General features: G+C 40.4%; 1 protein-coding gene across 4 annotated transcripts in view; it reads right to left on the reverse strand.

Moving 5' to 3' along the window:
- LOC114662065 (CD9 antigen-like) overlaps positions 1–17,921 on the reverse strand; it is a 140,041-nt gene extending 122,120 nt beyond the window's left edge. For 2 of the 4 annotated variants that reach the window (XR_007936334.1, XM_028815384.2), the window contains exons 1-3: positions 17,638–17,899; positions 3,842–3,944; positions 364–461 (exon numbers count right to left, since the gene is read on the reverse strand). Coding sequence is in view for 3 of the 4 variants with exons in the window: in XM_028815384.2 (XP_028671217.1) it covers positions 364–461; positions 3,842–3,944; positions 17,638–17,703 (267 nt within the window). In the remaining variant the exon portion in view is untranslated. Of the gene's footprint in view, positions 1–363; positions 462–3,841; positions 3,945–17,637 lie in introns of all 4 variants that reach the window. The other 2 variants (XM_051934400.1, XM_051934398.1) reach the window with 1 other exon arrangement.
- Between the last annotated feature and the right edge of the window lie 8,153 nt (positions 17,922–26,074).

Raw genomic sequence — 26,074 nt, forward strand, 5'->3', positions numbered from 1 at the left:
TCTTCATGTTAGGTTTTCTGAACCACTCTTTGTCTCGTCCCACACCTAGGATCAGTTTGCCTTGGGTGACCCTACCAGGGGCATAAAGCCCCCGACAACAGAGCTCCTAGGATCATTGGGACACGCAAACCGCTCCACCACAATAAGGTGGCGGCTCGAGGAGGAGTCTCCAATTTCCATTTTTCCTTCGTGCATATAGTAAATGCCAAAAATAAAAATTATTATTTCCTTTAATGAATGCATAAAACCAACCCAACATAACTGAAACGTTTCTGTTCATAAATGTGTTAATGAAACAAAAATAAGTTGTGCAGCACTTTAAAAAGTGACAACAAAGAAATTAAAGCAAAATGAAAAACTTACAACATTGATGCTTTCAGTAGATTCAGTGCATGCACCACATAATGAGGAAACTGCGAAGCACAACAGCATCAGTCCAACTGCAATCAGCAGGATTACAACTAGTAAATAAAGAAAAACAAGTGTAACATAAGCATTGGCCACTTTTTAATTATAACATCAACAACATGACCAAATACTGTAATGTACTGCATTAACTTTCTGTTGTATCAACGCTTTTGGTTTTTTTGAATAGTTATTTATGTTTTTGTCACTTATGCTGCATTTGTTAATCATTTATTAATTGTGTTCTACAGTATATCTTTAAATGTAGAGCTATTGCTTGTGAATTGTGAGTGCAACCTCAGGTGGTGAGCCACCATGACGTCACTGCTGCTGGGTCCACACTGTCCCTATATTTTGAGGTCAGAGAGAAGGAACTAGCAGTAGTTCATTGGTTGTTAACAAGTTTTGTCAACATTGCTTTTCATTTATTATTTTTGGCTTACTGGAATCTTTGTTCTGTTGTTGGTTTGGGCTTACTGGATTGCATTTTTTAACTTGTTTGCCTTTGTTTTACCTTTTAGGAACATCTTTTTTTGCCCTTTTTGTCATATTTTTTGTTAATAATTCCTCAGTTTATCAAAGAATCCAATTTGGCTTGTTTCTGTGAGCTACAGTGTTATGGTTTTCTATCCTTTGTAACACATTTTTGGACTTTCATTGCTTTTTGAAGTTTCAAAGCCAGTTCCCAATTTTGCCAAGCATAAGCAGAAGCCTGCAGGTGGTGATTGGGGGCTGGCTGCCCAGGGTAAAGCCATATCTAGGCACGCTGGTGAGGGTCCTGGCTTACTTTTTGGGACTTTTGAGGCCTCATATCCTTTTCGTCATGACTGAGACTCCACATCACAACACCCAGAAATATGGCATTGTGGTTTACCGACCAATAAATGGGTCAATGAGAGATGGATCTTCAGTTCAAAAGCTAAATGCTGTTTCTACATGCTTCCCAGCCATTCATGAGAGGATTTTCCTGAAGTGATTTAATTAACAATATTTTAGCAAAAATACCCGTGTTTGGAATGTGTTGAGCCTATGGATATCAGACATATACAGTGCATCTGGAAAGTATTCACAGTGCATCACTTTTTCCACATTTTGTTATGTTACAGGCGGCACGGTGGTACAGTGGGTAGCACTGCTGCCTCGCAGTTGGGAGACCTGGGGACCTGGGTTCGCTTCCCGGGTCCTCCCTGCGTGGAGTTTGCATGTTCTCCCCGTGTCTGCGTGGGTTTCCTCCCACAGTCCAAAGACATGCAGGTCAGGTGGATTGGCGATTATAAATTGGCCATAGTGTGTGCTTGGTGTTTGGTTGTGTCCTGCGGTGGGTTGGCACCCTGCCCGGGATTGGTTCCTGCCCTGTGTTGTCTGGGATTGGCTCCAGCAAACCCCTGTGTTTGGATTCAACGGGTTGGAAAATGGATGGATGTTATGTTACATCCTTATTCCAAAATGGATTAAATTCATTTTTTCCTCAGAATTCTACACACAACACCCCATAATGACAACGCAAAAAAAGTTTACTTGAGGTTTTTGCAAATTTATTAAAAATAAAAAAATTGAGAAAGTACGTGTACATAAGTATTCACAGCCTTTGCCGTGAAGCTCAAAATTGAGCTCAGGTGCATCCTGTTTCCCCTGATCATCCTTGAGATGTTTCTGCAGCTTAATTGGAGTCCACCTGTGGTAAATTCAGTTGATTGGACATGATTTGGAAAGGCACACACCTGTCTATATAAGGTCCCACAGTTGACAGTTCATGTCAGAGCACAAACCAAGCATGAAGTCAAAGGAATTGTCTGTAGACCTCCAAGACAGGATTGTCTCGAGGCACATATCTGGGGAAGGTTACAGAAAAATTTCTGCTGCTTTGAAGGTCCCAATGAGACACAGTGGCCTCCATCATCCATAAGTGGAAGAAGTTCGAAACCACCAGGACTCTTCCTAGAGCTGGTCGGCCATCTAAACAGAGGTCCTCTGTGGAGAGAGGGAACTTTCCAGAAAGACAACCATCACTGCAGCAATCCACCAATCAGGCCTGTATGGTAGTGTGGCCAGACGGAAGCCACTCCTTAGCAAAAGGCAAATGGCAACCCGCCTGGAGTTTGCCAAAAGGCACCTGAAGGACTCTCAGACCATGAGAAAGAAAATTCTCTGGTCTGATGAACCAAAGATTGAACTCTTTGGTGTGAATGCCAGGTGTCACTTTTGGAAGAAACCTGGCACCATCCCTACAGTGAAGCATGGTGGTGGCAGCATCATGCTGTGAGGATGTTTTTCAGCGGCAGGAACTGGGAGACTAGTCAGGATAAAGGGAAAGATGACTGCAACAATGTACAGAGACATCCTGGATGAAAACCTGCTCCAGAGCGCTCTTGACCTCAGACTGGGGCGACGGTTCATCTTTCAGCAGGACAACGACCCTAAGCACACAGCCAAGATATCAAAGGAGTGGCTTCAGGACAACTCTGTGAATGTCCTTGAGTGGCCCAGCCAGAGCCCAGACTTGAATCCGATTGAACATCTTTGGAGAGATCTTAAAATGGCTGTGCACCGACGCTTCCCATCCCACCTGATGGAGCTTGAGAGGTGCTGCAAAGAGGAATGGGCGAAACTGGCCAAGGATAGGTGTGCCAAGCTTGTGGCATCATATTCAAAAAGACTTGAGGCTGTAATTGCTGCCAAAGGTGCATCGACAAAGTATTGAGCAAAGGCTGTGAATACTTATGTACATGTGATTTCAAAGTTTTTTTTATTTATAATAAATTTGCAAAAACCTCAAGTAAACTTTTCTCACATTGTCATTATGAGGTGTTGTGTGTAGAATTCAGAGGAAAAAAATGAATTTAATCCATTTTGGAATAAGGCTGTAACATAACAAAATGTGGAAAAAGTGATGCGCTGTGAATACTTTCTGGAGGCACTGTAGGTTATGTAACACATGTAAACTGAATTTTTTTTCATGAAAGTTTGGATGTTTTTTGCTGTTTGTTCAGCGTTGGTTCCCACTAAATCCCTCTCTGTCAGGAACTTTGCTATCTCCATTCTCCATAAAAACATGAGCCTATTTTTTTCTTTTGCCATTTCTCTTGGGTAAGTAACAGTTAAAAAAATATTTTTTGTGTGGAGTATTCCATTAAGATGCTTTTGCTTTGGTTGGCACTCTATTAGCAGACCCATAACTTTGGCATTGTTAGTCAAACAGCTCTAATTAATGGACTTTACCTACCAAGTCAAGTTTTTGGAAATGAGAATATGGCTAAGCAAGTGCTGCCTATTTAACTGAAATTTTCTTTCAAACACCCACATGTTCTAATATAAAACCACACATACATAAGAATTTCCTACTCCTAGAAAAAGGATATGAGAGAAAGCGAGCAAGACCTAAGGTAATAGGTTCCTGTTTGTGCCACAGGCTAACCTTTGAGCCTACAGGACTTACCAATTATAAATTGCTTAGTGTCTAGATTGACATCAAACAGTCCACGTGTCATTGAACTCAGCCTCAGCCATATACCCAGGCCGCCCAGGACAAGGCCAGCTACCTACAAAATAATGAAAGATGACTCATTACAGATGTCAATTTTTTAAATATTTGCAAATTTGTTATTTTATTTTACATTACAAAATAGTAATCTACTTCTTATAATTAGAAGTATAAAGTTTACACAATGCACTCTAGTGTATTATAGTTATTGAGCAATTAGCAAGGTATTAGTACATTAAAAAAGTCAGAGCAATTTTGATGAAAATGGGACATTCAGCTCAACAAGCTTGCCAATCATATTCCCTCAGATTCTCCAAAAAAGTATTGAGTCGAGATCTGACGGTCCCACTCTACCATACTACTTAGTAATTCAACCACCTAACTTCGCTTCTCAGTTTCTATATGTCTAAAACTTTAAAATAAATTAAAATAAACAAATCTCACATTGAGATATGAAGGTGTCTAAAGAATTAGTTTGTACCACACTGTTTGTTAACTTATTTCATGTGTTTATAGTTATTTGTATGAACAAAATCTAACATTTATGGAAGAGTTACTTTTAATAAAATTCCAAATATACCCCTATGTTCTTGTTGAAGAATTTATTTTAAAGTAACTGCCTTTAAATTTCTGTTTGTTTAAAATAAAAAGGTTCAGCTTCTCCAGTCTCTCCTCTTAGCTAATACCTGTCACTGCCAGAATCATTCTAGTCACTTTTCTCTTGACTCTCTCTAGTGCTATTGTGTCTTTTCTGTAATATGGAGACCAAAACTGAACATAGTACTCCCGGTGAGGCATCACTAATGCATTATATTACTTAAGCATAAACTCCCTTGACTTATACTGTACTTCACATGTTGTGATAATTAACCTAACATTCTATTAGCATTTGTAATTACTTCTGTACACTAACTGTGTGTAGATAGAGACAAGTCCACTGTGATTCCCAAGTCCTTCTCTTAAAAGCTAATTTCTAGTTTTGTCTTATACGATTTCTCGTATTAGAAATTTGTTAGTTTTCGCTTACCCCTTGGGGTCAGAGCGCAGGGTCAGCCATTGTACAGCGCCCCTGGAGCAATTACAGGTTAAGGGTCTTGCTCAAGGGCCCAGCAGAGTAGGATCTCTTTTGGCAGTGACGGGGATTCGAACCGGCAACCTTCTGGATACCAGCACAGATCCTTAGCCTCAGAGCCACCACTCCACATGTACTACCTTACATTTACATACATTACATTTCATCTGCCACAAATAAGAACACGTCTTTTATATTGTCCAGGCTCCTCTGTAACAATTCAGCAGATTCTCCTTATCAATACTTCGTCCAAGTCTAGTATCACCTGCAAACTTGACCAACTTATTCAAATTCCTACCCTAACCATTTATATGCATTAAAAAGAGCAGCAGAACAATTCTGAAAGACATCACTTTTCACACTGATTCTAATTGTAATTCTAATTCTGAAAACGTTCCTCACACCATAACCCTTTGTTCCCTGATGTTTCCAGCATATTAGTGAAACACAATCTTCCCCATCTGAAACCATGCTGACCATTTGCTAATATCCCTTTTGTTGGCATGTGATGCTTTTCTTAATAATTGCCTCTGTTAATTTACCTGTAATGCATGTTAAGGGTACTGCCCTATAGTTGTTTCAATCAACCTAACCACCCTTTTTATATAATATTCAGTAGCTTCCAGTACTTAGGAATTTCTCCTGTGTACAGAGATCAACATATAGTCTCCTCCATAATGTTTGAGATAAATACACAGTTTTCCTTGACTCATCCTTCTGCTCCACAGTTTAAAATTACAAATCAAGCAATTCAAACATGATTAAAGTGCATATTGCAGACTTTAATGTAAGTGTAGTTGCATACATTTTGGTCATAACATGTGAAAGAGTCAATACTTTTTTCGTACGTGGTCCCGCCATTTCATGGCTCTATAATGTTTTGGACACAGCAATATCAGGTATATTAAAGCAGTCATATTTAGCACTTTGTTGCACATCAATTTCATGCAAAGACTGCATGAAGTCTGTGGTTCATAGACATCACCAGGTGCTGATTATCTTCTCTGGTGATGCTCTGCCAATCCTCTAATGCAGCCATCTTCAAGTTCCTGCTTGTTTTGCGGGCTTGTCCCCTTAATTTTTCTATTCAGCACATGGAAGGCATGTTCAGTTAGATTTAAATCAGGTGACTGGTTTGGCTATTCAAGAATTTTCCATTTCTTAGCTTTGAAAAACTCCTCTGTTGCCTTAGCAGTATGTTTGGGATCATTATCTTGTTGTAAGATGAAGTGTCATCCAATGAGTTTGGAAGTACTTACTGAAACTTCAGCAGATCAGATGTTTTTATACACCTCAGAATTCATTGTGCAACTGCCTTCAGCAGTTAAATCATAAATGCAGATATGTGTGCCAGTACCTGTGGCAGCCATATATGCCCAAGCCATAACACCTCCACCACCATGTCTAACAGATATGGTGCTTCCTGAGCCAGGGATACAGAAGGAAGACTGCCTTGATTTTTGGGAGTGGATGTGTGTAGTTTATGTATAGATAACTGTGTAAGTGCACTGGACCTGTTGTAAATAGACAATTTTTTTCTTTCCTTTTTATTTTTCTTTTGATGGAGTGTCAGTGCTTAAGGATTGTAACACAAAGCTCCCTTGACACTGCTGTGTTTTTGTTGTACAGCACTTTGTGTAAATAAAATCGCACCTTTCACCTGTCAATTTTGTTCTGTGTCTCTTCTCTCTGCTGATCCTGTTCGGCTCATGATCTATCAGATGTCCAGGGTGTAGATTGGGGTAATTTTCCCACTACACGGGATATCACAATTGCATGTTTCAGTTCTTTCCATTTGTAGATGTTCGACAGAATTCAAATCAGGGCTCATAGAAGGCCACTTCAGAGTAGTCCAGTGTTTTGTTCTTAGTCACTCTTGGGTTTTTTTAGCTGTTTTTGGGGTCATTGTCCTGTCGGAGGATTGAAGACCTATGACTGAGAGAGGGCTTTTTGGCACTGTGCAGTACGTTTTGCACCAGAATGTCTTCAAAGTCTTGAGATTTCATTGTTCCTTGAACAGACTCAATGGACCCCATGTCAGATGCAGCAAAGTGGCCCCAAAACAAAACTGAGCCTGCTTCATGTTTCACAGTAGGTATGGTGCTCTTTTCTTTGAAGACTTAATATTTCCATCTGTGGACCTAGAGCTAATGTGACTTGAAAAGGGGTCCAGTTTTGTAAAATATGTCCTACAGACATTCTCCCAGAAGCACTGTGGCTTGTCAATGTGCATTTTAGCAAATTTCAGTCTGGTGTTTTTTTATGTTTTTCTTTCAACAACTGAGCCCTCCTGAGTCTTCTTCCATTGATCCCACCGTCTCTCAAAAAAGACAGACCTTGACTTTGGAGTTCAGCTTGTATCTCCTTAAAATTTATCCTTGGTTTTTACTCTCTACCATTTTCACTATTCTTGTGCTCATTCTGAGGTTAATTTTCAGCTACAAAGTGAGTATTTTTCACCATTTAAATAGACTAAATGACTGATTGTATGATTGGAGACATGTGTGATAATAATTAAAGGAAACAGCTAGTTTGAAAAAATCACTCTAACCCAATTATTTAGGATCTTTTCCAGGTGTGCCAAAAAATGTGTCCAGGCCAGGCCAAGCAATACTTTATCTCTTTTCACACTTGCTTTGCTTTACTTGGTGACATAATAAAAGCAATGGGACAATTGCTTTTCATTTCATCACTTTTCAGGAGGCAGACCACACTTTTTCAATGAGTTGAAAGGGTACCAACAAAGTTGTTCACATCTGAACATACATTGAGTCCTCTGCAGACCTATACTAGACAGCTTCCTTTTTCAGAAACTGTGACTTAGTGTCTTACCCTGCTGCCAAAAAGAAATTAAAAAATTCCAAAAATGGTAAGTATTAGATTGACTATTCAATATAATATTCATTTATCCAAATATAAACCTCCTCAAGCTCATATACCAATTGTAATATGATCTATGAAAATTGTTGTGGTTATTGATTTTATTAGTGTCAAAGTTATGCCGTTGTTAACCATAAATAATACATTTTCACACATTAAGGATTCTTTATTCTTTACGTTACCAGTTAGCATTGAGGATCAATTAATACACAGAAGCACCACAAACCTTACCTTTAAATACTTAGCACACACTCATCGTTAAAGTGTGTTGTAATGTGAGATTTTACATATAACTTGATAAATATTTTGTATGTCTTTATTTGTATGGGGGATACAAATAAAGACATACAAAATACCCCACTACCCCCCAACCCAATGGGTCTGTTTGAATTTTACGACAGGATTTGGGGGATGTGTCTTAAACCAGTTTGGTGTTTCCTTGCTAAAGTCATTTCTAACCCTGCAAGTAGGCTAAGGTGTACTTTAACATATGGTTTGGGGGCAGATGTTAAGATGTTCTATTTTCCCCCATTGGTCTGAAGTATGGCTGTTTGGAATTGGCTTGTCTCAGAGGCCTTTAAGTACCATGATGTCCTATTGGCTGTAGGGGTTGGACAGAACATCTATAAATGTACATGTTTAACCTCACAATCTCTCTCTTACTAACCAACATCTGAAAGAAGCATCTCTCTTGCTAACCTGTGATGATGAAGACAACACAATGAAGAGCACAGTTTAGCAGCCATTTTGAACAGACATGTGGCTGAAAGCTGAGCACCAATGATGCCTTAACTAGAGACATTTAAGTAACTACATGTCTGTGTGCCGCCTGAACTACATATCACCATTTAATCAGGTTGTATGGTTGCCCATATTCAAATGTACTTTGCATTTTGTTATTATTTATGAACATTATCAGTAATACATTATTTTATGTGTAACTTAACTTCTGCTTGTCTTTTTACTACATCTAATTGCCTGAGGTTATAGATATAGAAGGGAAGGTGGGGATAAGTTATATACAATAATACCTCATAAACAGTGGTAAGTCTTTGAGATTAGTTATTCTAAGGCCACATATTAATAATACAATAGGGGAAAGTAGAGCAATATATTACTCTACAGAGACAAAACAAGTGCATACCCACAGCAGATGTCCAGAGTGAATGCCCTCTGCCATGTGTATTGGGTAACCAACAAAGAATTCCTTATATTTTGATTATGATGGCAGCCCTGCAAGGATTATGCTTTTTTGCTTTTTCAGTGCCTTCAGTATCATCCAAGCATTCCTGTTATGGGATAAACTCCAAAATATGCAGGTGGATGAGCCTATGGTGTCCTGAATAATGAACTATGTGTCCACTGTTTGTGAAACACAAGGACTGTGTTTCTGATACAGATGTGAGCAACACTGAGGCATCACAAGAACAGGCCTGTCCCATTTTTACTTCACTTACTTTACTTCACCTCATACTATAAATATAACAGCAGGGACTCATGCATAACGCCGTGCGCAGAACTCACATTAAATCATGGCATACGGACATAAGTGGAAATATGCATATGCACAACAAAATCCAGATGTACAAAACTGTGTGTAAACCAACTTCTACAAACTTCAGCTCCATAAATCCTGGTCTGCGTGATAATTAAAACACGTGCACGCACCTGCTGTCCCACCCCGACTCCTCCCAGAATTGTGCACATTTTAATATGTAAATCAATATAAATATCACCATCCCCGTTCAGCGTTTGGTTAAAAGGCAATGACAAAATCACGTGAAAAAACAGAATTTCAGTGAATGAGAAGTGGAGGCAAGGGAAAAGGTACTATTTGTTGGGTTAAGCAGTTGTATAAACAACAAAAGGAAGTTGATCGAGTGATACACAGTGGTAGAGACACATGAAAGTTCAAGTTCAGAAGGTCCCACAGCTCTCAAAGTGAAAGGTGACTTGTATCCCACCATCTTATTGTCATATGGAAGTGTATTAGGGTACAGAGAAAAAAAAAATAGGGACACAGTGAAAAAAAAGGTTGAAATGTCGAATGTTTCAAAATTTCCACTTTAATCTCAAAGTTTTTTTTTTTTTTTTTGAGTTTTTTTGAGTTTCTCAGATCCCATCGTAACTAAAGTAGCACGTTAAATGCTTTTCTATTCTATGTGTTCTACAGTATATGTGTGAATCACTATGTGCTTCTTAAACGAGCTCTCTCTTATGGCACTTATCTCCACTTATCATACATTACATTCATGATATTACAGCTCTCTGAACATTTTAAAATACTAAGATGTGTACTTGATATCATTTTTATGATAGAATGCATTAAAGCATGTATTAAACATGTGGCACAGTGGTATCAATGAGCTGGCAACCCATCCAGGGATTGAACATTAGAACACTCTAGACAAGAAAAAGCCATTCAGCCCAACAAAGCTTGTCAGATTGTTCCTGTCTCCTGCAAGATGCTTGCTGGGATGTGCGTGACCTTAAATTAAATAATTTATTGCAGTAGTACTGTGTCTGTCAAATGTACCAACTCCAAATTTCTGTCCTTCCTTTTCTTTCTCTACCTAGCCAATCATCACAATAAGCTCTGAAATGTCAAACCACCTCTAAGCTTAGAATGCCAATCCTTCAAAACATTTAAGGAACATTGAAAAATCTTTGTAATACATGTCTAATCCGTTGCAGGAGACAGACATCTGAAGCAGAACTCCGTTAGCAATAGTGTTATTTTTTCTCTCATTTTTTATCATACCAAGCTATCCTGTATTTACTCAACCCAAGGGGGTTCAATTACAGTATATGCAAGCATATATAAACATGAGCAGCAGGAAAAGGGCTCAAAAAGAAATAGAAAAACCAGCTAAAGCTTAATCCAAGCCTACACAAGCATCAAGTCCAAGCTCAAGGTACTGCCTTTCAGAGACTGTCCTGGAACAGATAGGTGAAAGCACAGATTTCCCGGGTCCTGATGCTGCTGCGTCATCTCCAGTGAGAGTGAAAGTGGGAGCGAATGTGCAAGCAAGTTGGATCAGGATAGCTTATTGAAGAAGATTCATTGAAACTGAAAATGACCTTACCTTACGCGTTGTGAACTACTCCTCGCGAGCCATGAACATCGACTTTAACTGGGCTTGTCACTTAAGATGCGGAGCACGGAGAAGACCGAAATGATCTGTCTGAACTGAACAGTAATGAACGCCACCGCTTAAGACATAAAACAGCTCAAGAATGATTTAAAGAAAGATATAAGGAAAGAAATAAATTATATAAGGAAGGAAATAAAGGATATACACAAGACAAAACCAGGAAAAACATTTAAATCAGAGTTCTCAAACTTCCATCCCCCCGTCCCCTTTCTTTTAAAAGAATGAAAGCAAGTTTTTTTTTTTGGAATTCATTTGCTTGGTTGTCAATAAAAAAAGATGTCTTTTTCCAAACCAAAAAGGAAGGTGGATGCTGAACACAATTTCATGAAAGATGGACATTACAGTATATCCATCCATCCATTTTCCAACCCGCTGAATCCGAACACAGGGTCACGGGGGTCTGCTGGAGCCAATCCCAGCCAACACAGGGCACGAACCAATCCCAGGCAGGGTGTCAACCCACCGCAGGACACACACAAACTAGGGCCAATTTAGAATCGCCAATCCACCTAACCAGCATGTCTTTGGACTGTGGGAGGAAACCGGAGTGCCCAGAGGAAACCCACGCAGACACGGGGAGAACATGCAAACTCCACGCAGGGAGGACCCGGGAAGCGAACCCAGGTCCCCAGGTCTCCTAACTGCGAGGCAGCAGCACTACCCACTGCGCCACCGTGCCGCCCACATTACAGTATTTTTTGTGGAATTCAGTAGAAATGCCACCTGTATATTGTCACACACGTGCGCATGGGAGGCAGCTAAAGGGCTTGAGTGATGGCAGTTCTGAGAGATCCTGGGAGGTGGCAGAGTGCACTGACTCTTTTTCTTTCTTGCCTGCAGACCATTCCCGGGAGATTCCACCTGACTCTCGTGACATAATTTCCGGGACCGAGCCAATGGAAGGAGTCCTTACTGGCTCCGGCTCCTCTGACGTCACGTCCGTGCCCAAACCAATGGAGAATGAACACATCCCTGATCCTTATGACCTCACTTCCTGTCTCCCCCTTTAAAACCCTGCCCTTTGTCCTTATTCCTCAGTCTGATCTTGGACTCGATTGTATGCACTTCAGTGCTACCGTTTGACCACTACAACTTTGCAGCCAAGGATTTGAGATTATATGGGTGGCTGCCCCAAACCTTTTTCTGTCTCAGACTCGTTTTGTGACAATATGCAAAGAAAAAGTTGCTGTTTTGAAGGAATATAATCTCAAACATCATTACTCGACTAAACACTGAGAACAGTATGATAAGTATCAGGGACAAGAGAGAGAAAATCTAGCTATGCAGCTACACAAAGGCCTGAAATTACAGCAAAGTCTTTTTCGAAACGCAAAAAAGGATGCTGATGGTGTGCTGGAAGCAAATTATGTGGTGAGTTAATTGCTAAGGCAGGAAAGCCATTCACTGAAAGGCAGTTTTTTAAGGACTGTATGTTAAAAGTTGCTGAAATATTGTGTCCAGAAAAGACGGGCTTGTTCAAAAATATCTCCTTACCAGCAAACACCATGGCAGAGCGAATAGGAGAGTTATCAAATGACATTTATGTTCAGTTAAGCGAGAAAGCTAAAGTTTTTCCTGCATACTCCATGGCACATGACGAAAGCACCGACAAAACCGACACTGCTCAACTAGTGAGTTTCAATAAGGGTTGTTAATTCCCACTTTGATGTGACTGAAAAGTTGATAAGTTCATGTCCGATGCACGGCTGTACCACAGACAATGATATATTTCAACTTCTGTGTGACGCGATTGAGCGTGCTGGTTTGCCATGGAACAAATTGGTAGGCATCACTAAAGATGGAGCCCCGCCCATGATAGGCAAACAAAATGGACTGGTAGCGTTGGTTAATAAAAAAATTAGAAGAGGAAAAAGCTGGAACTTATTGACTTGTAGTGCAATAATGATAGTAAAATCTAAGTTCAGAGAGCCACAGGGAAAAGCAGACTTCTGAGAGAATTTCCTCCATCCTTTCCAGAGCTGTCCAAAGTGTTCAGTCAGGTAATGAGTCTTTTTAAAAGCACATATCTGTGTGAGAAACTTTTCTCAACTATGAACTTTAATAAATGCAAGTACATGTGTAGGTTTACTGATGCTAATCTTGAAGCTGTACTCAGAGTTTCTACTGTAAACTCCATTAGGGCAAATGTGGCAAGGCTGTATGAGCAGAAACGCTGCCAGGTTTCTGGTCAGAAATAGAATATAAGTTCAAATGTATTCAGGTATTGCATGTGTTAGGTTAATGCAAAGTTTTGTTAATTTCATGTGGCCCCTATATGACATGACAATACAAGCAGTGGTCCGAAGCCAATTTGAGTTTGAGACCCCTGGTTTAAATAATCGCTTTGAGGCAACCTTTAAAGGTATTCTAGAAAAAAATTGAGGAACAAACACAGGAAAATGAGTCTAAGTTTGAGAATAAACTGAGAGCACTTGGCACTCAGTTGGAAGATGTTAAGCAAACTCTCAAGACTCAAATTGAAATAGCTGAACAACTGGTAACTACCACTGACAGAAAAGCAACGGCTAAAGATTCCGAACGCAAAGTACTCAGTGACAGACATGCTAAACTGGAAGATGGATGCAGAAGGAATAATATTATAATTGAAGGTCTCCTTGAGAATCGTGTAAGTCCAAACCCAGTGAAATTTGTAGCTGAACTGTTCTCTAAAATAATTGGAGAGGACTTCAAATTAGACACCGAGACAGCAGCAGCTTGCCACATACGGGGATCAAATATCTGTAGACCTAGGACGATTATCGTGCATTTTGAAAAATTACAGAAAGAAGAGATTATATTTGAAAATAACCACATTTGTTTTTTCCCTGATTTATCTCCCTAAACAGCTGCTAAATATGCCACATTTTACAACATTAAACAGTGCTTATGGAAAGCAGAGATCAGATACAGCCTGTTGTATCCTGCCAAACTTAAACTGGACTTTCCAGGCAAGCTCTTCATTCTTATTTCTATGGAGAAAGCAGAAAAAGGGCTAAGAAAACTGATCCCAACACTTTTTTGAAATACAATAACAACAACAACATTTATTTATATAGCACATTTTCATACAAAAAATGTAGCTCAAAGTGATTTACATAATGAAGAAAAGAAAAATAAAAGACAAAGTAAGAAATTAAAATAAGACAAATAAGAATAATTATTCCATCCATCTATCCATCCAGGTTCGCACCAGTCCCAGCAAGCATACAGCGAAAGGCAGGACCAACCCCTGAATAGGGCACCAGCTCATCACTACCGCTGCACCACCATGTCCACATATTTAATTATTAACAGTATACATTATTTAAATGAGGTTAAAAATGAATCTGTATAATGTAATATAGATACTTTAATGCATCTCATCTTAAAAATGATATCAAGAGCTCCAAGAAGATAGCTCTTGGAAATCTAAATCGACTTAGAAGCCAGTCATCGTCATCTGTAAATATGCACTCTCTTCTATTGAATTGAATTTAATTACTTTATTGTTATTGTATCGTACAATAAGATTCAATATGCAAATCCTCCATTAACTTAAAATAATAATAATAATACAATAAAAAAACAATGAAAAATATACAATATGAAAGTATAAGTATAATATACATGTACATATAGTGTACATAGTGCAAATGGTTCATAAAGTGGCTCAGGCTGTGCAATATGACAACTGTAGTGCAGGTTTACATTGAGGTAATTGAAATTCTAAGTACAAACAGTTCTACTGGGAGCACATGATGGTTTGATTGAGTACATTTACAGCTCTTGGGATGAAACTGTTTCTGAACCTCGAGCTTCGTGCATGAAAGGCTCTGAAGTATTTTCCGAATGAGAGAAGTTCAAATAGACTGTGCATGGCTGAGGCAATGTGTGCTATAAATGTTCTCTGGGGTAAATGCTGTATCCCAATAATCCTTTGAGCTTTGGAAACAGTCTGCAGTGGAGCTTTCCGACCAGCTGCTGTACAGCTGCGATTCCACACTCAGATACAGTGGGTTAAAATACTCTGAGTGGTGCACTGAGAGTAACAACAATAAAGCAGCTATGGTATTTGGAATTGCTTGTCCATTCCATGGACCATTATATTGTCACAGGTTGATTACAATCAGATGCCTTTTATTTATAAATGATATTCGGTAATTTCAGTGTATTTGATAAAGCCGCGTCAGGGATGTGAAACTAAAAAAGAATGAGAAACTACACAGGAATGTAGCACTGCTTTGACGCTGTGTGCCACCAGTTTGCAAAACCGAGTGGAAACTTGCGTACGCACAGGGTAAGACTGTGCATGGCTTTACGCCAAGTTTAGTTTTTATACATCTTGAAGTGAATGTGGAAACGGGTGTATGTAACATTTTTGTTCCTACACACTGTTTATACATGAGGCCCCAAGTCATGTCACTTGCAGCAATGCTCTGATGAATCTCCACTTATGGGGTACTGTGGCGGACAGCTGGGGCCCATGCCCCCTTTGTCACTAGATCCGGGGGAGCAGCCATGGGAGCCATGCTACATCCCTCAGAACCTTTGTTGGCAGCCCCCCTGGGTTGCGTCGGGGCCACTTTCATGGAACACCGGAGCTCATCTTGGTTGGGCTCCGTGGCCTCCGCCAGGGGGAGCTGCATAGCGCTGCACAGCTTAACGAGCCCGTTTGGGCGGGAGCGCAGCCACACCTGGAAGTGCAGCCAGAAGTAGGTCAACGAGCACCTGCAGCACTTCCGGGTGAGCTATAAAAGGAGCCTGCAGCCACTACTCAGGGCGCCAGAGTCAGGAGGAAGAGGACGAAGCTGCCCTGGGAGGAGTGGAGGAAAGAAGAGTGTGGTGAAAGGTGAAGAAAAATAAATCTTTTGTTTATTTTGCCCGTGCCTCTGGTGTCAGTCTGTGTCGGGTTTGTGCCAACCAAGCACCAATATCACAGTATATTGATAAAGGGGATGAGACAGAGTATAGGAGTCAGGTACAGAACTTTGTTTCTTGGTGCAAATAGAATTGTTTGCATGTAAAAATCAGTAAAGCCAAGGAACTGATTACTGACTTTCACTGCACCAAATAGCATCTGTGTCACTATTCATGGAGTGGATTTACAGGTGGTCCACTCCCAACAAGTATTTAGGAGTCCATATCAGTGACAGGTTGGAATGGTCTCATAAGACAAAGGAACTATATAAGAAAGGGCAGATCAAAATCTTTTTCCTTAGGAAACTGTGTTCCCTTAATGTGGGTGATGACATCCTTTATATGTTCTATAATTATATATATATATTTATATATATATATATATATATATATATATATATATGTATGTATATGATGGCCAATGTAATTTTCTACGCTGTGCTGTGCTGATAACATCACTTCAAGAGAGGCCCCTTTTAACGGATGATAGACCATATTCTGCGTTCCCATTCCGCGAACGCGGAAGCATATCTCAACGATGTGGTCATATCATATGTGATCTTATCTACTGGTAAATTCTGCTCTGTACTTGTAATATTTTTATTTTACTGTTATACTGTATTGAGGATTACTTCTGTTTTGTTCTGTGTATTGTATTGACTCCCTTCTCTTTGACACCCACTGCACACTCCAACCTACCTGGAAAGGGGTCTCTCTTTGAACTGCCTTTCCCAAGGTTTCTTCCATTTTTTCCCTACTAAGGATTTTTTTTGGGGGGGAGGGGGTTTCCTTGTCTTCTTAGACAGTCAAGGCTGGGGGGCCTGTTAAAACCCATTGCAGCAATCCTTGTGTGATTGTGGGCTATACAAAAATAAACTGTATTGTATTGTCTGTAATAACTAGAGATCTCACCTCGCCCACCTGCGTGCAGTGCTTGACAGTTTGCGACTGACGGGATTGACGGCTAACCCCAAGAAGTGCAGGCTGGTTATGCCGGATATTTCATGGGGAGGGGTCTGCTCAAGCTTTAGATACACAAGGTGGGGGAGTTGCTTGCATATCCAAGTGCCACAACACAGAGGCATTATGTTAACAACTGCTGGTGTCTGGGTAGCACCATTGCATTGTTAGTTAATAAATAATAATAATAATAATTAATTCATTACATTTATATAACGCTTTTCTCAGTACTCAAAGCGCATTGAGCGGCATTGAGTTTAATTTTCGAGAATATGTAAGCATTTTTATAGAATTCCGTATTAATAAATCAGCACCATCTAAGAAGTTTCAGGACAGACTACTTTGGCGCAATCAAGGTGCTAGTTCGGACTAAAACAAACTACACGTTTAATCTATTTGATATACACATCCTCATCCTCCCCTGCCCACATATTTATATAACTAATTATTTTTCTGGAATTACAGTTCTAAAACTCTTCCTTTCTTCGTTAATTTCTTAAAATCAGCTCACTTGCAGCCTGTAAAATTGCGACATCGAAATGGCTATCTCCTGCTCTCGTAACTGACTTTTTCGAGCACTTTTTTCAGTACCTCTGTTGCAAAGATTACACGAATAAAACAACCAAACATTTTTACTTTACAGTGATAAAATAAATAAAACATAAAGCATAAAATCGTGCTCTATTTTTTTTTTTTTGTCAGTAGTGCATACAAGTTTATTTCCCGGGCGCTTTCCACAGAAACACGTAAAAATAAAATGCGGAATGGTCGATCATTCTGGTACTCACCCCATAAATGAGACTTAGAATAATACAGACGCATTTGCATATGTTCCCACAGAAAGCCAGCGCCATGCTCCTTGTAGACTGTCCTGAAACTTTATACCCACAGTGATAATATGAATCACGTACAAAACAGTAAGAAGTTATAGGATGCTGTTCCGGATGAACTCGCCTTCAAATGCTCAGTCTGCCTCTTGTCGCCTAGATTTTCGTATTCTGACTCTGACGCAGATTTTTAGGTTTCGTTTTATCTCGGAGGGCTGGATATCACAGGAATACACAGTCAGGGTGGTCATGACGGTGCACGTTTTTCTGACGCTGCGGTTTGAGAAATTGTTTTTGGGCAAAGAGACAATTAACCTTTTCGGCAGTTGACAAAATACATCAAGCGGTACACAAAAGTTGTGTAGTTTAAATAAAGGTGTGCAGGTGAGGAATTCGGGGGCACTTTTTTAGATAGCAAGTGCTGTTTTACAGCGAAGGTGGATATCAAATGTAAAGAATGCCTAGTTATATAATGCGATCAAATGAGTCTGAATGAGTATAAAAATTAGATGAACACGTTGCACTCAGCTTTCAAAACGCATACACTTACAACTGACAAAGGTTCAATAGCTCTAAAGTTTTGTTTCAGACTTGCATTTTATTTTTGAAGGTACAGCTGACTGTCTCTTTTTTACTTTTCTTTTTCATGGCTGTAGTGACGCACTTTACGTCCTGTCGAAGCTCTTCAGTTAGAACAGTTTAAGTGTGCCTGAGTGGCCCGAGGCAACCGGAATTGAGAACAACAAAAATAACAGAGCCCAATATACAACAACACTATAGCGCTTTTATTCACAACTCTTCTGAAACTGTGTGAGAAAATGAAATGTGCACCCACTTCTGGACTCTTTTTTCTTTTTTTAATTCAGTAGTGCATGAGTGATCATTCACAGCCAATGTAGCCAATGTAGACGTGAAGAGAGCAAACCAAATGAACAATTTTTTTAACAGGTTTGACCACCCTAACCCACTCTCACTCTTACCTCGGAGTACTGCACCCTCCACACATCCTTCTGCTGATACCAGCATAGGAAAGACATCCCCACCCATAATTACAACAGCGCAAGTGAGCAGAGAGCTGAGGAGACTTCGTGCCAGCAAAGCAGCGGGTCCAGATGGAGTATCGCCACGACTGCTGAAGGTCTGTGCATCGGAGCTGGGGGGTCCTCTACAGCGCATCTTCAACCTGAGCCTGGAACAGGGGAGAGTCCCGAGGCTTTGGAAAACATCTTGCATCACCCCAGTCCCAAAGGTATCACGTCCTAGTGAGCTGAATGACTTTCGGCCTGTTGCTCTGACATCACATGTGATGAAGACCATGGAGAGGCTGCTGCTTCACCACCTTAGGCCACAGGTTCAACACGCCCTTGACCCTCTGCAGTTTGCATATCAGGAGAAGGTGGGAGCGGAAGATGCCATCATCTATATGCTACAGCGATCCCTCTCTCACTTGGACAGAGGCAGTGGTGCTGTAAGAATTATGTTTCTAGACTTCTCTAGCGCCTTCAACACAATCCAACCTCTGCTCCTTAGGGACAAGCTGACAGAGATGGGATTAGATTCATACCTAGTGGCATGGATCGTGGACTATCTTAAAGACAGACCTCAGTATGTGCGTCTTGGGAACTGCACGTCTGACATTGTGGTCAGCAACACAGGAGCGCCACAAGGGACTGTACTTTCTCCGGTCCTGTTCAGCCTATATACATCGGACTTCCAATACAACTCGGAGTCCTGCCATGTGCAAAAGTTCGCTGATGACACTGCTATCGTGGGCTGTATCAGGAATGGGCTGGAGGAGGAGTATAGGGACCTAATCAAGGACTTTGTTAAATGGTCCGACTCAAACCACCTACACCTGAACACCAGCAAAACCAAGGAGCTGGTGGTGGATTTTAGGAGGCCCAGACCCCTCATAGACCCAGTGATCATCAAAGGTGACTGTGTGCAGATGGTGCAGACCTATAAATATCTGGGAGTGCAGCTGGATGATAAATTAGACTGGACTGCCAATACTGATGCGCTGTGCAAGAAAGGACAGAGCCGGTTATACTTCCTTAGAAGGCTGGCTTCCTTCAACATCAGCAATAAGATGCTGCAGATGTTCTATCAAACAGTTGTGGCGAGCGCCCTCTTCTACGCAGTGGTGTGCTGGGGAGGCAGCATTAAGAGGAAAGACGCCTCACGCCTGGACAAACTGGTGAGGAAGGCAGGCTCTATTGTTGGCATGGAGCTGGACAGTTTAACATCTGTGGCAGAGAGAAGGGCGCTCAGCAGGCTCCTATCAATTATGGAGAATCCACTGCATCCACTAAACAGTGTCATCTCAAGACAGAAGAGCAGCTTCAGCGACAGACTGCTGTCACTGTCCTGCTCCACTGACAGATTGAGGAGATCGTTCCTCCCCCAAACTATGCGACTCTTTAATTCCACCAGGGGGGGTAAACGTTAATATTTAACATTATACATAGTTATTGTCTGTTTTTTTCACCTGTATTATTATCATTCTTTAATTTAATATTATTTATTGTATCAGTATGCTGCTGCTGAAGAATGTGAATTTCCCATTGGGATTAATAAAGTATCTATCTATCTATCTATCTATCTATCTATCTATCTATCTATCTATCTATCTATCTATCTATCTATCTATCTATCTATCTATCTATCTATCTATCTATCTATCTATCTATCTATCTATCTATCTAGCTAGCAACAATAACCAGTCTTATAGTAAGCGGTCAGTTTAATGGGTGCACAGCTCCAATCCTTGAACCCTTATATATAGAGACATAGTACAGACACATTTCAAATGACAGAGTACAAAAGTAAAGTAGCTACTTCAGTATAAATTCACTTTGAAGCTAAATAATAAGAAAATACTTTAATGACCAAAGCAATAAAATAGCAAAATCTTGAAAAGCAAGAACAAGAAAAATAATTAATTTCACACACACACAAGTGTTAGCTACATTTACTAAAATTTAGCAAACTTATTTTGCTAAAAAAAAAAAAAAAGGCAGAGACTCGGAAATGATAGTTTGTTTAAGAGAGGCAGGAGGTGGCTGGGATGAACTTCTGAAGTTAAGGTGGGCCTCAGGTCTGAAACTGAGGATAACAATTGAAAAAAAGCCAGCTAAACCATTAATGTTGATGAGACGTGATAGTGACCTACTACTTTGTTAAACTGGTTAGAATGAAAGTATATAGCTGGCACTGTGGCACTCGTGGACTGAACTTGGCAACCCCTGAATTAGTCCGTTTCAAGCAAGCAAATTGCAACCCAAACTACAAATATGCCTGAAAGTCACTCCAGTGATTGGCCAATTGGTCTTTAATTTATATGAGTGGGTTGGATGGAGAGTTAAATTTTGAGATTATTTTTTCCTGTTTGGCTCTAGTCTGAGGGTACAACTCCCAGAATAAGTCTTTAAATTGATTTCTTTAAATAATTACGACGAATTGTCCAAAAAATTATGACACACATATATTCTCTTTCCATATGGTTGATTAATTGATTGAAATAATTGACACTGAAAAGTTGTGTTCACACATATTTCCAAAAGAGAACAAGCTATTCTTCTTCTTCTTTAGGCTTCTCCCATTAGGGGTTGCCACAGCGGATCATCTTTTTCCATATCTTCCTGTCCTCTGCATCTTGTTCTGTTACAGCCATCACCTGCATGTCCTCTCTCATCACATCCATAAACCTTCGCTTAGGCCTTCCTCTTTTCCTCTTCTCTGACAGCTCTGTCCTTAGCATCCTTCTTCCAATATACTCAGCATCTCTCCTCTGCACATGTCCAAACCAGCACAATCTCACCTCTCTGACTTTGTCTCCCAACCGTCCAACTTGAGCTGACCCTCATTTCTAATCCTATCCATCCTCGTCACACTCAATGCAAATCTTAGCATCTTTAACAAGTTATTTCCATGCTAAAAAGGAAAGAAACTAAGATAAACCAAGTTTTGGCTGTATAGAATAGAAAATTAAAATTCATGTATTGGCATGGATAAATGTAAACTTAGTAAGAATGTCTAAACTTAGTGTGAATTAGATATGTCAAAATAAATAGTTACAGTAAATAAAGGCATTTGCCATATTTCTTTTTTAGTTAAGCTCAGAGAGAAGCCACCAATATTTAGTAATTCAGAAAGACAGAGAAAAGGAAGAATGACAAACAGAAACTGTCCGAAGTCAGAGAAGGGGGAACACCTGTTGTTTGAAGGCCAGTTATGAAATAAAGGGAAGCAAAGAATGAAATGGGGTGGCACGGTGGCATAGTGGCGCAGTGGTAGCACTGCTGCCTCGCAGTAAGGAGACCTGGGTTCGCTTCCCGGGTCCTCCCTGCGTGAAGTTTGCATGTTCTCACCGTGTCTACATGGGTTTCCTCCCACAGTCCAAAGTGTGTGGTTGGTTTGTGTGTGTGTGTGCCCCGCAGTGCGCTGGCGCCCTGCCCAGGATTTGTTCCTGCCTGTTGGCTGGGATTGGCTCCAGCAGATCCTTGTGACCCTGTGTTAGGATATAGCAGGATGGAAAATGACTGACTGACTAACAAAGAATGAAAGTAAGAGATAAGCTGAGAACAATATTGGTAGCCAAGAAAGGGCCCGTGAGAAGCCAGCTGGAGTTGGGTGTCAGGATAAACAGCAAATGAATTCTTTCAGACCAGGTCAAGAGGATAAGAAATGATTATATAAACTGTGATTTTTGACTTGTTCGGGGCTCAGCTCAGTTTGGCCTAATTGGGTTTTGTCTGCATGATTGTATATTGCAATAAACCTAATTACTCTGTTTGCCTATCCTTCGAATCTTAGAGCCTTCTTTTAAGGTGATAATCTTATGGGTATTTTACGCTCCAGCATTATTTGGTGACCCCCGACGTGAGGAGGGAAAAGGCAGCTACGGAATCCGAAGGTGGAGTGGTGCTCTGTGAAACAAACACAGATGGTGGCCACCTAGAAAGGTAAGCGATATTTCACTAAAAGTATTAGGGAAAGATTCAAAGAGCATCTGCCCCACCAACGGAGAAAGCCTCTCTAAAAAGAACAAGGTAGGATGAAGGGATAGGCACACAGACAAATAAAAAGTGTGAAAGCTGAACAGCTAATGTGAGTATGATTGTATGAATGTTGTATGCACAGAAGGTACTGGAGGCTCGAATTTTTCAGTAATCTGATGGATACTACTCCGTTCTGGGGTTATGGAGGGCTGAATTGGTCCGTTGTAAGACCTATGTCTATTAAGGTTACCGTGACGATGGCAAGCCTTGTATGCGCAGGCGTGGAATTCCTGGAATATGTCTTCCAAGAGCAATCTTAGCCACAGTAGGAAGAGAGCCAGTCAAAGAGAGAAGTGCTGCACCACATTGCGCTGACAGCCCCTCCTTAATATACTGATATCTAACGCCTCAGTGGAAGAACTGACTTCAGGTGCGAGTGAAGACCTATAGTTACTGCCCTGAATTAGAGACAGGGGACTGCCAGGTATAGGCGAAAAAGCCAAAAGTAAATACTGCTTACAAGCTTGCAATAGAGAAAGGTTGGGCTGATTGAAAAAGGTGGAGTGAATGAGCTAGTTTTAGGAATACGTAAGGGAATAAAATCATTTATTATAAGCTAGGGCAAGCACGAAAGTGTAAGAGTGTGTGGTGTGCAAAGGCGCAGAAGTGTATGAGGCACGAAACTGCAGAGTGTGTAAAGCACAAAGATGCAGAGTGTAGAGTGCGTATGCCACAAAAGGTGCAAAAACTAGTTGTAGGGCAAGAATAGGACGAGCATGAAGGTGCAAAAAGTATGAGTGAGAACTGAAAGTTTGAGACATGAATATATATATATATATGTGTATATAGCGGAATTGTATACTGTATAGCTTTTTGTACATAAGAATGAAAGGTTGTATTCATATTAAAAACATAAGGTGATAGGAGGTGAAACATGCGCTTACAAATTAGAGCAGGTAGATTTACCTACGCAGACATGGGGTGAACATATAAACTCCACGCAGGGAGGACCCGGAAAGCAAACCCTGGTCTCCTGAGAGGCAGCAGAGCTACCCACTGTGCCACCGTGCCACCCCAATGCACAAATGCATCCGGAAAAGCCCTAATGAAGTTTAATGCCATGATTTAAAGACTTTCCCTTGGCATCGGTCTCATTCTTTGCAGCGGTAGGATTACATAAAATTATCAAGAAGCATAACTGAGACAGGCATAGGAAAAGTGCGAGCATTTGTGAATTGGTGTTTTAAGTAGGATTTGGCTATTAACATGTAAAAGAAGTTCTGAAAAAGTTAACTCTATTCAAATAATTGTGCTTCATGTTACTCCCTATTGAAGAACAATTTGAGCCATATTTACAGTTTGATAAGCAAAACAGCCTTGAGAGAGATGTAGGAGAAGAGCACCAAAAGAAAAATTAAGCGGTAGAAAAATTTGTGAATATATAAACTGTGTGTATGTGTATATATTTGTGTACATACTTGTTTGGAAAGACTGTAATTAGATGAGCTAAAAAGACATATCCACTGTATTTAGCCTCAAAAGTACCCAGCGCATGCTGATGTCTGTGAGTGTGTGTGCGTTATTTGTTATGTGTGTGTGTGTGTGTGAAAGAGAGAGAAAGAGAGAGAGTAGGAAATGAAACATGGAGACCTCTGGGTAATGTAGTTCAATGAAAAAATTTCCACTTTTGGTTATAAAAATGTTTATACATATGCAAAGCGTCTTTCCTTTAGATCCTGATCAAGTCTTAGGGAAAGGTGTTCTTTTGATAAACATAAAATAAAAGGGAGACACTTTCTTTTCTTTCCTTTCCTTTGTTTCTGATGTATGTGTGGGTGTGCAAAGTTGTGTTTTGTGAACTATTACGGTGGAGCGCATGGTGGAGCAGTGGTTAGCAAACTTGTTTGACAATGAGAAGAGAAGGTTTAAGCTTCTATGCTCTTTGTGTTGAGTTGGTGTATTCTCTGTGCCTGTGTAGCTTTCTCTGGGAGTGCTCTCTTGCTTTGGTGTGGGATTTTTCCTTGTTGTCGCTGACTTGGTTCGCCAACAGAGTCTCCTTGATCTGGAAACCAGAGCTACATAGAGCTGAACAGGATTTTGTTGTGCTCCCTATTCTATGACATTTCACACCAACTAGCACCACTTCATGTTCTCCCCCTGGATGGTGACAGTTCTTAGAGGCTTTTTGGCACGCCTGAAGACCACCACCAGCTCTTTTGTCTTGCTGATGTTGAGTTGCAAGTCATTGTCCCTGCACCATAAGACAAAGTCCCCCACAACCTTCCTGTACTCTGACTTATCTCCATTATTAATGAAGCCTGTGATGGTTTCCGAAACATTATGGTGACCTGTTATCAGGGGACCATGTAGAAAAAGTGTAATTTTTATATGGTGTGACAGAAATGTATGCAGATACCCTCAAATTAAAGTCTGCAACGTGCAGAAAGAAAAATGTGTCTTTCTACCAAAAATTTTGGAGGGCACTGTATACCACAGGCTTTAATTTTTGTATTGTTTCTAAGAACAGAAGCAATTGTTTTTATTCTGGATTATCTTGCTTTTTTCTAATTTAAAAAATATTTTATTGTGGCAGCGATGCGTGTATTTCCTACAGCTCGCAGCAGCCCCAGCTGTATTACACTAGTGGGCAGATTCCGAAAGTAGAGGGGTTGTTAGAAAGAAAAAAAATTAAGTGGTCTCTTTAAAAAGTATCCAAAAAGTTACAGAAGAGATCATGATCATTGGTGTATATTTGTTTCTACACATCACCTACTACTGGATTACAACTACTGTACAATCATCTTTGGATTACAATTTCATTCTGGATTTATGTGCTTGTCCTTTGCCTGCTTGTTCATTTGATTGCGTCTGGGTTGGTAAACGTCTTCATCTGTGGAGGGCTCTCATATTTTAAAGATCGTCACACAACGCCTGGAACATGGTAGGGTAAAACGTTCATAACATTCAGGATAATGTTGTCACACACGTGCGATTGGGAAACAGCTGAAGGGCCTAAATGATAGTAATTCTGTGCCAGACCAGGAGGGAAAGACCATCCACGGGAAATCCCACTTGTTTTTGGCGCCACTGATGATGTTACTTCTGTTTTTTTTTTGGGGGGTGGGGTGGGGGAGGGTTGGGGGTTGGGCACTGATGACACGACTTCCGGTCACAATGATATCACTTCCGGTTCAGACGCCAATGACATAATTTCCCGTACTGCCCTTTAAAACCTCCATCTTGCCTCAATACAAACCAGTTCTGTTTTGGACTCTGCTCTGTGAACATCTCTGATCACATTTAAATGACTTTTGCAGCCAGGAAACAATATAAAGGTGGCTGCCCCAAATCTTTACAATGTCTGTGACTCGTTATTGTGACAATGTTCATTTGGCGTC

Source organism: Erpetoichthys calabaricus, chromosome 12 (genome assembly GCF_900747795.2).
Source record: "Erpetoichthys calabaricus chromosome 12, fErpCal1.3, whole genome shotgun sequence".
In the NCBI taxonomy this organism is placed as follows: Eukaryota; Metazoa; Chordata; class Cladistia; order Polypteriformes; family Polypteridae; genus Erpetoichthys; species Erpetoichthys calabaricus.